General features: G+C 43.3%; 1 protein-coding gene across 8 annotated transcripts in view; it reads left to right on the top strand.

The window, feature by feature from the left end:
- The window catches only part of ABI2 (abl interactor 2), a 65,281-nt gene extending 49,491 nt beyond the window's left edge, over nt 1-15,790 (top strand). For 4 of the 8 annotated variants that reach the window (XM_042874270.1, XM_042874265.1, XM_042874267.1 and 1 more), the window contains 7 exons: nt 439-536; nt 1,281-1,427; nt 2,892-3,016; nt 4,837-4,995; nt 8,145-8,231; nt 8,561-8,734; nt 9,621-15,790. In XM_042874270.1, the coding sequence (XP_042730204.1) occupies nt 439-536; nt 1,281-1,427; nt 2,892-3,016; nt 4,837-4,995; nt 8,145-8,231; nt 8,561-8,734; nt 9,621-9,796 (966 nt within the window). In that variant the 3' untranslated portion in view covers nt 9,797-15,790. Of the gene's footprint in view, nt 1-438; nt 537-1,280; nt 1,428-2,891; nt 3,017-3,967; nt 4,148-4,836; nt 4,996-8,144; nt 8,232-8,560; nt 8,735-9,620 lie in introns of all 8 variants that reach the window. The other 4 variants (XM_042874266.1, XM_042874269.1, XM_042874271.1 and 1 more) reach the window with 3 other exon arrangements.
- The last annotated feature ends 564 nt before the right edge of the window (nt 15,791-16,354 follow it).

Here is a 16,354-nt window from a genome sequence, read left to right on the forward strand (position 1 = left end):
GTTGACTTTTGTGCATTTTGTATTAATATACTGAATTGTGGCCTACTAGATAAGCTTTAATAGTTTTAAAGAGTACTTAAAAATATTTTTGGAAATTTACTGCTGAATAGGGCAACATCAACTAACTGCCTTTGTTCATAAAGGTTGTCTGGGAGGTTTAAGCAAGTCAGATACAGTGCCTGTATTGTCACTGATCTAATGTTTGTGATAGCCTAAAGGCAAATTCACTCATTTTTGAAAACCCTGAGAAATAAAGAGTCCTTTGAGCACAACTCTTGACTTTCAGCAGAGTGGAAATTACACATAGAATGCATGGCCTCTCAGTTGATCTTTTGTTTGTTTAAACCTTCCCTTACTTGGAGTTAATTGCTGAAGGCATCTCTCCCCCTAGACGCTGAGCTTAGAGAAGGCCATTTCTCTCCTCGTTCTCTCATGCAGGTCAGCACACAGAATATGAAGATGGGTGGGTTGCCACGTACAACACCACCCACCCAGAAGCCACCAAGTCCACCAATGTCAGGAAAAGGAACTATTGGGTAAGTGCAGTTACCAAGCATGTGAAGGGCTTAGGTGAACAGGAACAAAAGATGATTTTCGTGTGGTGTGTTTTGATTGCCTGGTTCTGCTTTAACCATCCACAAAGGTCAACAGGTGGTACATCAGCATCTTGCACTGATCACGTCACTGGTTACATACTGTTGAACACATTTCTGCCAGAATAGGCATCATCAGCCCTTCCCAACAGCAACCTTTTTGTATCATTGCAAAACACATGAACATGCTTTAGAGAAGAATCATCAGCTGTGTGGCTTTGAGAGGTGATGCTAAACAACTGGAAAGTTGGTACATGGCACTGTTGATTTGTGCTGTGTAAGAAAAATAATTCCTTTTAAGACTGTGAACTTGAATTTGACCCAACTTCTACAGGCAAAGTCCTTAGGAAACTTGCTGTAAGCAGAAGGAACGCTGCTTGCTAGTAAGTGATTATGTATGTATGTACAGACTGCAGTGCTTTACCTTTAAAATAAGATACGGATTACTTTTAAAACAAGAATGGAACATGCATCTGAGCTTATGAGTAGGAAAACATCTGGAAATAGAACTACATGAAGAACATTCTTAAATGTTTTTGTCATCCTCCAAAGTAGGTATCGAAAACTTACAGAATAACTTTTTTAACTCTTGATACTGATTAGGATGCAGCTAACTTTTTAAAGACCAAAAAGTGGCTTTGTCTGTACTATCTGATTTGCTTCTTTAATATGGTTTTTGTTGTGTAGGCGTCACTCTCCGTATCGTACGCTGGAGCCAGTACGTCCCCCGGTGGTACCAAATGACTACGTGCCTAGCCCGACGCGCAATATGGCTCCCTCACAGCAGAGCCCTGTTAGAACGGCTTCTGTGAACCAGAGGAATCGCACATACAGGTACCTAGCGTAGTCCTGAGCCAAAGGTGGCTGGTGTTACAGAAGTGTATGGATAAAAATGCTACAACTTGAAAACCATTTGCGCCTCGAAAAGCAAAGCTTTTTCTGATTCATGATATGGACAGGCAATGCCATTTGGTGTGGCAAAAATGTGCTCTAGTGAAACCAGAGTAGTGAGTTGTGTTAACATTGTTAACGTAATCCTGTGATTACCTTGATTTTAATATTAAAACATAGTGGTAGCACTTAATGTTTTACTAAAATTATGTACTGTTTCAAGTAGGTAATTTGCAGTATTCCATTAAATGTTTAAAAACTGGGAAAAGGCTGGATCAAAAGAGACTTGGCCAGCAGATTGAGGGAGGTGATCCTGCCCCTCTGCTCTGCGCTGGTGAGGCTGCACCTGGAGTACTGCGTCTAGATGGGGAGTCCTCAGTACAGGAGAGACAAGGACCTGTTGGAGTGTGTCCAGAAGAGGGCCACAAAAATGATCCCACAAATGGAACACCTCCCTGTGAGGACAGGTTGAGAGAACTGGGACTGTTCAGCCTGGAGAAGAAAAGGCTCCAGAGAGATCTGAGAGTGGCTTTTCAGTATTTTAAGGGGGGAGGGGGGCGGGAGAGCTGTAAGAAAGAAAGGGACAGGGTCTGTTGTGATAGGACAAGGAGGTGTGGTTTCAAACTAAAGGAAGGGAAGATTAGATCGGATATAAGGAAGAGTGGTGAGGCACTGGCACAGATTGCTTGAGGATGTGCTGGATGCCTCATCCCTGGAGATGTTCAAGGTCAGGCTGCACGGGGCTGTGAACAACCTGATCTACATGCAGGGGTCCCTGTTCAGAAGAGTTGGACTAAGTTGGACCTTTAAAACGTCCCTATGAACTCAAACAATTCTGTGATTCTGTGAAGACTTGTGTCCTTCACGTTGAAGGACCTTGTGTTGAATTTATATTTCACATCTCTGTTTGAACAGTTGATATTTTTAGATTGAACAGTTGAAAAAGAGTGTTGCATTTTGAGGATTCTGGTAGTGGCAAACAGAATGAAGCTGAGCTGTGTTACCAAAGGTTATGGAAAAGGTCAGCCTTCTTTCTAGGATACCAAGAAAAGTTTCTTGACATACTAGTTCTTTTGAAATCTTTCCGTTTTGAACATCATAAGTACTTGATGCTAGTGAAATAGATGGGCTTAAAGCATAAGAAAATCTGACTTTATCATTTTAGAATTTTTGTATTTGCATGTTTTATTTTTGGGCAAATTCTCTAGGACTAGCTGAAAAACATTCTGCTGTGATCAAAATGAAGAGGACTTTTTGGAAAAGTTAGATGTATATAGGTTTATATCATCATTTCTTTTTTCTTGTTTCCTGTTACTACTCTGAATTAGCGAAGTGCTTTCTGAGGCCTTTGTGTTTCAGCATGTAGAGCAGCATATTCATTTTGTGCGTTACTTTGGTTTCTTACAGCAGCAGTGGGAGTAGTGGAGGAAGCCACCCAAGCAGTCGGAGCAGTAGTCGTGAGAACAGTGGAAGTGGCAGCGTGGGTGTTCCTATTGCTGTTCCCACACCATCTCCTCCCAGTGTCTACCCAGGTAAATGGAAACTTGCTGTTCCTCTTTCTGTCTCAGTGTTAACTTTAGCATTTGCAGATGTGATGAGGAAGCCTCATGAGGAACCTCAGAATTCATTTTCCAGGAGCATGCAATCATTGAAAATTGCTTGCTATTGGTAACGTGAATTTGAATAATGTAACGTATTTTCTGAAAGTGTGTGAGGCACTTTAGTGTTTATTTTATATACTACTTGACTTCTGAGCATTTTTTGCCTGGCTGCCTGCTTGGAACCAGATAGGAACAATGTCTTTTTTTGGTGGGTGGGGAGAAACTTATCCCTTTTAAGCAAATTGATGCTTTTTCATCGGCTGTTCATGCAGATCTATAGCAGCTTGCTTTTAGACAATTAGATTAAAATAGAGGCAGGCAGAGAGTAAATCCTCAGTACACAATGCAAGCCTAGCTGACTTGTCACGAAAAGGCATTCATTTACTGTAACTACACTGGTCTTTCCAGAAACAGGAAGTGATCTTAGTACTCCTTGCTCGGCACTTTCAGTGAAAAGGAGCATATCGTTTTGGCTAGCTGTGTGAGCTGAAATACATGATGCTTCTGAACCAGAGAAGCACTTTTGGCTTTCCTCTTTTGTGTATTTTCTAATTTGTACAAAAACTCAATGTAGCTATGCTACAGATTGCAGCCTAAATAACAAAGATTAAAGACATCTTTCAAAAGTAATGGCTCTCCCTGGAAAGTTCTAGGTTGTTACCTTCAGACCTGGAAAGAAGCAGCAGGTTTGCTTGACCCTCATGAACTGTCTACGTAAGAATGAGTCTTTCATTAGTAGCTTCATTTTTCCCTCATCTCCTCGTGCATTCTAAAATACTATGCATCTAGTAAGTAGCTAACACTGAAGAGTCAAAGGCTTTCTCTAATCCTTGCTAACATATCTCCTTATTAACTCCACCTCTTCCTCCTCTCTTCACTTAGCCCCTGCTGGCTCGGCTGGCACTTCTCCCCTTCCTTCTACCTCTGCTCCTGCCCCCACCCCTCCTGCTCCAGCCCCTTCCTCCTCTACCCCAGATGCTGCTGCTGCTGCAGGAGCCCAGCCCCTTGCTGATGGCTTCACCTCTCCAACTCCCCCTGCTGTTTCTTCCACGGCCTCTACAGGTGAGTGTCTGCTCCCTTGTGCGGGCAGATGAGCCCAGATGTGATCACGGTCCGAGGCTTTTCAGAGCAAGTTTTCAAGGAGTTGCTTCAATGGGTAACTCCTTAATAACAGACCTTTGAGTTTGATTTCATTTATTCCATCCATTCAAGCAGTTTCTAGCGTTTTCTTCTCCCCAGATGATTCTCTGTATATTTCATGAGTAGCAACAAGATACTTAGTACTGTGTTTTTCTTTGAATAAGTGCAGTTTGTACACGTTGTGTTGCTTGACAGCTGGAGTGCAAAGTGATATTTTTTGCAGGTTTATAAATGAGAACTTCTTATAAATTCAGTTATTATGTTTTATAAAATGGGTAAATGAAAATGATTTACTTTGTGTATGTATATATATACACACATATGTATATATTATATGTCTGTGTACCTTTGCATTTTCTTTTTTTGTGTGTGTGATTAGTGCTGATTACAGGCAGTTGGAGGAATGTTTTTTGTTTGTTTGTTTGTTTGTTTTTTGTAGTGCTGCTGAGACATCCAGTGTTCTGGCAGCTGCGCTGACTGCTTGTAGGATGTAGATTGACTCTAAGAGAACAGAAACTTTTCCTAGCCTTTGAATTTTGAATGTAGCTTTAAAAAAAACAAAAAACAAGCCTAATTCTTCCCTTGGTAACACATTTCTCTTTCTAATCCAGGCCACCCAGTTCAGTTCTACAGCATGAACAGGCCTGCGTCTCGACATACACCACCAACAATAGGGGGATCTTTGCCATATCGGCGTCCTCCTTCGATCACGTCACAGACGAGCCTTCAGAACCAGATAAACGGAGGACCTTTTTATAGCCAGAACCCAGGTAAGAAAGGTTGCCTGCTGTGATGGATGCAACACAGGGTTGAATTGACTGGCTTTCAGATCTCTGAAATCCCATGTTCTGTCTCTGGTGCAGCTCTTGCAGTCAGTCTGAGGTAACTTGCAGTACATTGCTGGAAGCTGTGCTGAAGCGGAGGTGTGAGCACAGAGCATGCAGCTGTTGTTATGGCATGCAGCTTGGGACAATATGGCTTTTGTTGTCAGATAAATTCCTTTTGATCTCCCAGGACTTGCAGGATCTGTTGGACAAACTTCAGTCCTTTACTGCACTGTGTATCAGGTAGCTGCTTTGGTGTATAATAGGCATTTGGTTTTGCAGCAAAACACTGATTCTTCATTAATCAGTCTGTGTGCTTGCGTGCTTTTTCCTTGTGATTAACCACCAGTTCAGTAAATTGCTTGTTATATAGAGGTAAGTGTTAGAGATTTTAGACATCGGTGGTGCTTGGTATAACGTGCAGGGAAGCAATCCTCTGTGAACTTCCATATGTGATGGAAGTTATTCTGGTGGCTGACCTGTCCTCAAACGCATGATGAGATTTTAACAAGCAGTATTGTCCTGTATGTTGGGGAACTCAGCAGCTGTTCATCTCTGGTGTCCTTCTCCCTGAGCTTGTGAGGGGAGGTGAAGGTATTGATATGACAGTAAGGGACGCCTTTTCTTACAAAGCTACAGAAAGATGCAAGGGATGCTGTAGACCTTGTTAGCAAAGGCAAGTCTGAAAGTTGATTTGAAAGTACTGTAGTGCTATTGTGGGGGTGTTTTTGTTGGTGATGATTTGTTTGGCTTTGTTTTAGATGAAGTGTTGAATCAGGAATTAGGTTAGCTGCTACAGTTTGTGTTTAAAGGATCTGGTCGGGTCCAAATATTACTCCTTGTGAGTCAGTCTGCAAAGAGATGTGTGTGATTAAATTGAGAAGGAAGCGGATGGTACTGCTGGGGGCAGAGAGGGTAGAAGAGTTTGATCAAGTGAAGTGCTGCGCTGTTGCATGGAATACGTGGCGTTTGTTAGGCACATTATATGCATATTGAAATCTGAAAGGGAATAAAAGGGAAGGAAGGGAAAGTAACTATAAACATTTCAACATTGCTTTTTGCAGTAAAGAGAATTTTCACCGTATTCAGACATATATATGCCATTTTAGACAGCATATATAACAGTATTGCAGGTAATAATAAAGTTACCAAATTGACTTTACATAAGTTGCATAACTGCAGTTCAGTCTGTGGACCCAAAAGGAAGGTAATGATTATGGTTAAGATAAACAAGGAATGATGTCAGCTAGTGTTAGCATCACCATTTTGATTAAACTGCGTGATCCAAACAAAACAAAGGGATTTTTGTTGTGCTTGCCTAGAGTGCTTGTCTAGGGTGATTTGTCTTTCTACCTGGAAAGCCTTGTTATCTCCTTCAAGGACTTGTATGCAGAACACAATGTGCACAGAAGGGACCCAGGAGACCAAAGCAAGTCTCATATGGTAGATAGGAAGTGTATGATTTCATGTGACTTTGAGTAAAGGAAACATTTTGAAACTAAGTATTTTTATAGTATATGTAATTAAAAAGGAGGCGACTTCATAGTTGGACAGGAACGCTGTATTCTTGAATGCTGTTGCATTTCATTAGTGTTTCAAATTCACGTTCCCTTTTCCTCTTTGAGAAATGCAAGACCAGATCTTTTCCCAGCAGTTGTGGTTACATTTGAAGGAATATATTCTCTCCAAGATCACCTCACTCAAGTCAAAGAAGCTGTAATTAGAAATGTATTTTAAATTTTCTCAAGAAATACCAGTTAAGTGGTGAGGTAATGGAGCCTGCTTTATATGGAGGTACATGGATACTCTTGCAACAAAAACAAACGTTGCTCTGGCTTTTGTGTATATTTTTTGTTTGTGATGTGAGGTAGAAAAAAAGAAGGTGGAACATGACTGGCAGAAGAAATTTAAAGCACTAAATAGAAAACAGTTGCTAAATGAGCAAACAGTGTATTTTGAGATGTGAATTTGAAATAACTTGGGTTGTTTTTTTTTCCATTTGCTGTGATGAGGTGTACTAATTCTGAATAATGCTAAGTCATACATTGCAGCTGTGGGACTAGACTGAAATTTAATTAGCTCAGCTCGGTAAGGTAAATAAACGTACTGGTACAGGAAGTGTAGATTTTTTTTAAAAACTTTTTTTTTTCCTTGGTATTCTCTTGGCCATGATTTAATGTCTGTGTACACCACGCTAACAAGAAATGGTTGTGCTTTTCCTGAGGTGTGCTTTCTGGAAAATATTCCAAGAGCTTTCTTAAAAAAAGAATTGTCTTGCATTATCCTTACAAGGTGAGACTACAGTTTTGTTAACTAGAATTAACTAATTTTTTTGTACTTAGACAATACACTTGCTTATCTAATTAAGTGTAAAAATTTGCACATCTTGTAGAAAGACAGCACTCTCATTAGCAGTAAGCCAGCTGCTCAGAGTTCAGTGTTTTGCAGAATAAGGCAGAAAGGGAAGGCAGCACATTGGACTAGTCTCTGCTGCTCTGCAACAGCAAAGTGTACTTTGTTCTACCAACAAGGCTTCTGTCTGGAAGTCTAAAGTTTCTCAAAGGTACCTTTCTGTTTCACCTAAAATTGCCTCATTTAATTAATTTTCTGTTTTATCTTTTTGCCTGTGTTCTGTAGAAAATTAGCTATATCTATTTTCAGGAATAAGGGTTTGTGGGTGTTTTAATAGAAGAGACATTCAATTTATAAACATAAATCAATTTAAAAGATGGGAAGATTACAGGGGCGAAACTTCTTGATGTCTTTGTTAGGTAGGCCAGTTTGTGGAGTCCTGTGCTGCTGTAAAGAACTTGATGGAATCCTTTCGTGAGATCAAACTTCTGCTTCAGCATTGATTCGTGATCTTAGGAAAAGAGATGGGTTGGAAATGGGTTGAGTTAAAAATGTGGGAATCTCCTTGAAGTAAGGATGAAGTAATGTGCTTACACACCCTAAACCATTTTTTGGTGAATGTTGTCCTTTTTATCTCAGCTTCTTGGCAGCGTGCTACATTGTCTGAGTGTGATGATGTCTACTTTCCTGTTTGCTGCTTTGTGTTTCTAACCGAATGCCTCTTTTTTTAATTTCTGTGGCAGCATCCCTTGCTCCTCCTCCCCCCTCCATCCTACAGGTAACTCCGCAGTTACCACTAATGGGATTTGTTGCCAGAGTTCAAGAAAACAGTAAGTGTGCGCTTTCTTGTGCCATGATTCAGTTCTGCACGTGGCTTTTGTTTTGAGTGGATGAGAGATGTGTCTGTGTGCAGCCAGAATTCTTCGCTGTCTGCATATTTGTCAGAAGTTCCAAAGAAGCAAGGGGGAAGGAAATACTTTCATTGGTTTCACTGCAGGAATGTTCAGTGAGTTCCTTCATTGAACTTTATTGTCTCTAGTGTATTTTCACCACTCCTTACGCGGGTGCTGTAGCCACTAGCCTGGATGTGAAGCATTTCTATAACCTGCAGCCATGGTGGTAGGGGCCGTTTCCCAGGTACAGGGCTGCTCCATTTCAGTTTCAGATACTCCTCCCCCGCCCCCACCTGTGGATGAGCCAGTGTTTGATGAGTCTCCGCCGCCACCCCCACCTCCAGAGGACTATGAGGAGGAAGAGGCAGCAGTGGTGGAGTACAGTGATCCGTACGCAGAGGAGGACCCTCCCTGGGCACCACGTACCTACTTGGAAAAGGGTGGGTTTAAAATTGCAAGGAACAGTGCGATTCGTTTTGTACAGGCAATTTGTATGCATGGCCGTTCAAACTGCTTCTGACAGATGCACAGAACTGGTGCCCCTCTTCCTAAGGGGCAGCCGTGTGACTCTTGACACTAAGACAGTGGGTGTGCTCTCTGCTCACTTACAAGGGGGATGAGTTTGACTCAGGCACTTATCTTTTAGAATCATGCCTGTGCCTTAGAGACATGCGTGGACCCCTGGTACAGGGCCTGGGAAGTGCACCAAGAATCTTAGAAACGTGTGGACGTGCAGCCTCTTATAATGGCCTCATTACAAGGGGTCAGTAAGCACAGCATCTGCAAGGCACATGAGTTCTTCCTTTTAGTGGTGTACGTACGTGATGCATCTCTTGGGTATATTGTATATCTTCTTTTGTAGGTATGTGCGTATGTAGATATGCTGTATGTATTTATGTATGTAGCTACTTATATGTATGTATATATTATTTTTCCCTATAAAACTTCTTAACAACTACACAGGCAAGACTGGAAAGTTCGCTGTATGTGATGCGCACGGACCTTCCGTGTTTGGTATTTGCCAATGTTGTTTTACTGCATTTCTTTGACTTTCTGAAGCAGCTTTCATCTGTTTAGTAAGATAAAGTTCTTTTGTTCCTGTATAAAAAAGATGTTGATATAGTAGGCATGCATTTTATTTTAGAGAGAGGTGCTGCCTTTTTTTTTCTATTTCATAATTTGTTTTCACTTACATTGCTATTACGTACCATGGGAATGACATTAAGTAAGGGAACTGCATTTGAGCATTGTATAGATCTAAGTGTGGAGGTGACTGAGGTGTGTGCTTGTACTTCTTCTAACAGACCATCCTCTGTTCTTTTCTAGTGGTAGCCATCTATGACTACACGAAGGACAAAGAAGATGAGCTCTCATTTCAGGAAGGTGCCATCATTTATGTCATTAAGAAGAATGACGATGGTTGGTACGAAGGGGTCATGAATGGAGTGACGGGGCTCTTCCCAGGGAACTATGTGGAGTCCATCATGCATTACTCAGAGTGAAGACTAGAGGACAGAGCGCTGCGTCTCCTGCTGCAGGAGCTGTCAGGGCTTCCTCATCTCTACCAGCCTCTGGGGCCCCATCCAAAATAGCAGAATGAAGGATAATTGTAACAACCACTCTTTTTTTTTTTTTTTTTTTTTTTTTCCTCCTCATTATAAAACAGTAGTGTTTTGAGTTGTTTGAACAAACGGCTCTTCCAGTTGCCAGCAGAGGCTATCGTGAGCAATCTGATGCTGAAGTAAGCTGACCCATTCAGATCTAACAAACTCATTGATTAGCTATTATGTCCTTCACTCCCATTCTGACTTCTTGACAGGCTCTGGGATCTCTCTCAGGAATCCTGTGCACCATGGTGGCACTACATTTGGCAGCAGTGCCTGGCACTGGGGATGTCCTGGATGCTTGTGGTGAAGGGTTGCTGGCTGGTGGATGTCCTTTCTTCTACACTACACTCCTGTGCAGCTGGAAAAATGCTTGTGTGTTAGCAAACACAGGGATTTGTATGCAAAGTTGTTCATGTATCTGACTTCCTTACAGTTGATTCCATCTTTAGCAAAAATACTTCTGCAGCTGCTCTGCTTTTATAGGCTGACACAGGCACGCAGAGCTGGCTTTGGTTCACTCACCCTTTAGTTTAGACAGTTCTGATGGCTGCAGCCCAGAGGACCCTCGCCCCCATCTCCTCATCTTTTGAATGCAACAGGTTTGGTTTTGGTCATGCGCTGATGTGAATGTGCTGCTCCACACCAAGCTACCTGCCATGGGTGCTGCTGGGTTGTCTGGAACTCACAGATGCCATTGACAGTGAAGGTGAAATTTACAGGTCCTCCTGGGGTCTGAGGATAAACTCTAGGAGCTGTGATCTAAGGTTCAGATCTACTCACACCTGCTTGCACTAGAGAAACATACCCCCAACTTTAGTCTTATGCACAATATAATCTTAAAAATCCAATCAGGTATTGTAAATTGGCTTTTTTGTACTTGATGACTAGATTTGCATATGTACTTTGAGAGCCCTGTGCGGAGGCAGGACAAACGGCAATTGTCGTCTTCATGTCTATTGCCAAAATCTCTTAAGTGGAAGTAAAAAGGGCTGTTGTTGTGTACTGGTTTCCCATGGAAATCCAAGCAGTAACTAGAAGTAGTCCTAGCTCTTCTCCTAGTCTTCTCCAATGTTTATTATGAAGAAATAGGTATTTTAACTGTACTTGTGGATCCAGGGTGGAGTAATAACAAGTGGAGGCCCTGGGCTGATAGTTTGCTTTTTAAGTCTCTGTTAAAAATGCTGCTCTGTGATCGTCAGTGTAAAATGATGGCTATGCTAGTCTGCCCTCAGGAAGGACTAAATGCTGCCTTTGGTTGAATGTCATGCATTATCAGGACAAACCGATTAAACCTCCTGTTGTTGTCCTGCTGCTCCACAAGTGGAGCTGACCTCTGTACTGCCGGAGCCTCCTGGGCCAGGGACACAGTCCCGACTGACATCTGACCAGGTTCCAGCCAACACTAACTGTCAAAGGCAAGGTAGTGCTGCAGCTTTCTTCTGAAGCCTGTGTGTAAAACAGCAGTACAGAGAGCACTGCCGGCGCTGAGTTTGTGATGATATTGGCAGTGGGGCTGGGTACTTGACACGAGCCCCCTGCTCCTCCTTGGTAAGCAGTGCAGTGCCAGGTTGGAGGCACACGTTTGGTACAGACTCGCTCAGGGAGAAGCGGTAGCTGCTCAAGGGGAAAGAAACAGACGGTGTGCTTGTAGGAGGTGAGTGAACTTGATCACCTGCTGTGAGCTCGCAGAAGAGCGTGTTAATCCTGTGACAGTGAGTAAAGCTCAGTGGAAGCCTACAAGAAGTACTGCTTTGAAGGAACCTGTGCAAACATAGAAGTTACTTTCTCCCCTGTTCAGTCCACAGCTGTGTAGCCAAAACACTAGTCTTTTCTTTCTGGAAGTTGGCAGCATTACTGTTTGGAATAGATGTTAGCCAGGAGAGATGCTTTTCTACTTTCCTTTGCAAAAGCTTCTGTCTTACAGCAAGATCAGCGGAAGAAGCCACGTTCAGTTCCTTCAGCCCATCATTTCTCTAGGAGCACACCTACAAACACTGGTTGTGCTGTAGCTGGGATGTGTGTTTCCAGCATCACGGGTTGTGCCTACACTTTTTGCACAGGTCAGTGGTTCTTGCAGCCTGGCTAGAGAGTGGGGCGACTGCACTGCAGCAGTGCTCCAGAGCCACCCCCTCAGCACCAAAGAATTGTGTTTTCCAGGACCGTCAAAGCTTCCCTGGCTTCTTCTGTCCTGGTTGTGTTTTTGGTGATGACAGCACACAGTGCTCAAATGTACTGAGTTATGGCAGCCTAATGAGTTACTACATGACAGCTAATATTCTCTTCTTGTGCACCCACATTCCAGCTGGGAGGTGATGAATTGGTGGAATGTGTCTTTAACTCAGTCTGTCAAGAGCATGTGCTTGTTGAATACTTCTGACAGACAGGTGGTGGCTGTGTGTACTTGCATAGTGTGTGATACACTCACCTGGTTGTGTATCATGTAAGTTTCGTGTGTTGAGAGCTGCCAAAGCAGAGCAGTGTGAACTCCAGAAAGTGCTGCGTACTTGTTGGAGCTCAGGACAGAAGATGAAACTGCAAAACCTTGAAGGTGAAATGTGGGAAGCTCCATGGCTGGTTTTGAGAGGTTAGTCTGGTCTCTGTTGATAGCATTTAGTTTTTTGTTCTCTAAGAGCTGCTGTGGATGGAATTTCTGGGTCACCTCCTGCTGGTTTTATGCTTTATTATGCAGTACTAATGCAAAGAAAAGAGTTTTATGCATACTTTTTATTTTGTACAGATCTTAATTCTGTAGTTTGTTTGGGGATGATGTGATGTTATGTTCATAGACCAGGCCAAGGTAAACAAGCTTTTTGTATTAATGTTGCCTAGACTGCATGCTAGCATAGTCAAAGTCAGTGAGGGTTGTGTTTTTAATTTTGTCCCTTGTACATCTCCTTTTTAGAAACCTTCCTTCCCCACTTTCTTTACGTTTCCTTCTAAAAGGGGGTTGAGGGAAGTGGGAAGAAAAAAACCAACACCCTTGTAGGTGCAAACTTCTCTTCATTGAGTTCTACCACACCTGGAGATGTTCAGCATCAGCTGTCAGTCAGAGCAGAGGGTATGCATGCCAGAGAGCTGGCAGAAGGAGACACTACAGAATAGCCCAGAGTGCTACATGGCCAAAAGAAACATTTTCTCCCTTCTTGAGAGCTACATTGCCTGCAGCCAGCTGCTTTCATTGTGCTTAAACAGGCAGGACTCTAGCTGCAGCTTCTGCTTTGATTTGCTCTAGCAGAGATTTTCTTCCTTGCTGTCAGCCCTCTTGGGACAAATCTATTAACTAGAGCTGCCCCTCTGACATGTGCCTGTGTGGAAAGGATGTCACAGACTGTCCCCAGATAGTGCAGAAGCAGACTATTTTAATATGTGTTCAGCATCAAGGTGGCTAAGGTTGCATGTATCTCACCCATTGATTTTTATCTTTTTCTTCTTTCTCCTTGTCCTTATCATCTTTGTTTCTTCTTTCTTTTTTCTTTGTTGCCCTAGAGGGGTGAGAGGGGCAGGAAAAGCAAGCAGCCTATTTTATGCTTGACATCCCTATGGTGCTTCTATGCCCAACAGCTGGAGCAGGCACCAGAGAACAGGCACTAGGAGCCATTGCTCCCTGTGAAGGACAAGAGGTGGAGCATGGCCCTGGGACTCAGCCTGTCTTTGTGGTATGCGCTAGCAAGGAAGCAGCTGAGCTGGAAGTTCCTTGAAATGGCTGGAGATTGCTGCTGGTTTGCACCTCAGCTCCTGCACAGTCCACGGAGGCTCTGGCAGGATGGCTTACCAGAGAACTAGTGAGCACTCGCCACAGCGGTTTGTTCACTTCTCACACCTCCTGAGAATGTTCTTTGCTGCCAAGGGCTCTCCCGGTGCAGTGCTTCTGTGACTAAGAGGATGTGCATGTCTTCTACTTGCACCAGCACACTGGTCTTGTCGAGGTAGCCCCACCTTACTGTTTGCAAGTAGGCAGAATGCTTGGCCCCCTGCCTGGTGTGGTTCTCCAGCACTTTTGTGACAGCCTATAACCAAAGTTCAATTGGCAACAACGCAGCTTCTGCAAAGTGGCATTTTTACTTAGGATGCTTTAGATGGGCTTGAGAAGAGAAGCAGTAGCAGGACTGATGGTCTTTTTCTGGCAGAGGGTGTGCTGCCTGCTGTTCCCCTGATGGAGGAGGGGTGTGCTGGTGCAGCCTGCTGTGCTTCTGTGCTATCTTGTGCCTATGCCGGAAGGCAGGTTATTGCTGTGCTTTTCCCAGCAGCTTCCACCAGTTCCTAGCAAATGCTGCAGATGCACTTCTTCCCTAGAAATGAGCATCAGACGTAAATCAAATGCAAAACTTAACACGAGCCCCCTGCCCCTCCTTGGTAAGCAGTGCAGTGCCAGGTTGGAGGCGCACGTTTGGTACAGACTCGCTCAGGGAGAAGCGGTAGCTGCTCAAGGGGGAAGAAACAGACGGTGTGCTTGTAGGAGGTGAACTTTTACCTTTTCCTTCTGGCAAGGGCAGGACTTTTTGTTGATTGGTACCCAGCAGCAGCATCAGTACAACTTTTTTGGAAGCTGTTAGAGGATGCTGTTGGAAAGAGTGTAGTGCTGTGGCTTCAACTGGGTTTGCTGAGTGTGGAGGACTGCAGTATTTAATGAAATGTTACAAAATCCATGCAGAGGCTTTAGTTCCTATGTTGACAACAACAGTGGCAGTGGGAAACGTGCAGAACTGTTGCATTCACAAAGGCAAATACTTCATGTTGAGAAGAGGCAGTGTTGTAAAACAAACAGCATGGGAAGGTAGGTGATGGACTATAGCTTATAGGGAGCCACGTTCAAGAATTTATTGTGCTTACAATGTATTTTCCACCTACCCCACCCTTTGGCATCACTCAGTATTAGGCACAGCCACATTTTGTGGCTAAAATGGTATGTTATACAGAGGTCAGAATAGGGCAAGAGGGAACTTTTTTTCTTTTCAATAGCTGGTTGGTGCGTAGCAACAGTCATCTTGATTTTTACGATTGTGCAACTAGTGTGACCCTCATCTCCTGTCTGTGGGAAGGTTTGCTGAGCACTTGATGCAGCCAAGTTTTGCCAACTGCTGTTGCAAGTAATTCAAACCATGATGTTCTGCATTAATTCAAAGCAGCAATGTGTTTTGTGCAACTTTCTGCAAATGCAGGAACTGTTTGTTTTCTTTGGTGCTCTGAACGTCCTCATTAACACCTTTGCTTATTCCAACATGGGTTGCAAGAAGGTAAAAAGACAGCAGGAGCCTGTTGGCCAGAGGTAAGCCTACACCCAGCATCCTGCTGGACAGGTATGTGGTGGCAGTACGTTTCCTGTTTCTCTTAAAACCTCAGAAAAGTCCTTCTATTTACAAAATGAGGAAGAGCTGTGTACAAATTCATTTCCATTACAGCGCCTTGCTAAAGTGCTGACATCTGAGTTTTGTTTTGTTTTTTTGTTTGTTTTTTTTTTGGAAAGCCCAAGTGCTTCTTTTCACATTTGAAAAAGTGTCTTTTGCAACTTGCATGGACAAGTAGTTTCTATGAATTCTCTGGAAATGTTAGTGTCTAACATGGATTTTTTTTGTCCATGTACTTTTCTGCAAGCAGAACCCCCCCTCACACACATTTGGGTTGCAGTTGGAAGGGAAGCACTCTGTGCTTTTTGATTTTTGGTGCTGCTGATGCAGTGGAGAAGTGCAGAGCCCACTGTAAATGATCGAGCCTGCAAGAGTCTGGGGAGCTGCGTGCTGCCGGTAACGTTTTATTGTGTGTGCCATTTGAACCATCTTCCAAGTGAGTGCAAAACCCAATTTTTAAATTTTTTTAATTGTACTTGGAATTAACTGTTGCTGTGTACTAAACCCTCTTGTTACAAGCCCTGAATAAAAGGAACAAAGCACACACTGTGTTCTGTGAGTGTGCCACCACTGCGTCACTTTCCTTCTCTTGTTACAGGCTTTTTGAAACGTGTTGAGGGATGGGGAGACGTGGCTTGTGTATACAGGAGCCCTGTTCAGAGAAGGTGAGCTCAGCTCTTCCCCCAGCCTAGGTTTGAATACTGGCATCCAGCTGGCAGCCTTCAGCAGCTCATGTCTCCACTTCTGTGACTGTATTTCCTGTAATTGGCCAGTGCTAGGACACCAGCTTCTTCTTCCAGCACGGATGCTCATGTTGCATTCACAGCTCTGAGCTGCTGTTCACTAGTAACAACTTTACTTTTAGGCTAAGATTCTTCTGAGCTGACTGGAGTGTTCTTGTTCACCTTTCCTAAACACCACTCTGCATCTCCAGCATTCAGGCAGAGCTTACTTCCTTGAGACCTGCAAGAACAAACAGCTTCTCTTCTTTCAGTGATGACATGAGTGACCTGGGGCCATGACACTCCAATTGATTTCCCTGTGGTGCAGGCAGCTCTGCTTGTGGTTCAAGTTCTGTTCATGCAGCTGAGTTCTGGTTTTGGTACTG

Source organism: Lagopus leucura, unplaced genomic scaffold (genome assembly GCF_019238085.1).
Source record: "Lagopus leucura isolate 7727_CA_CO unplaced genomic scaffold, USGS_WTPT01 Super-Scaffold_100012, whole genome shotgun sequence".
Lineage (NCBI taxonomy): Eukaryota > Metazoa > Chordata > Aves > Galliformes > Phasianidae > Lagopus > Lagopus leucura.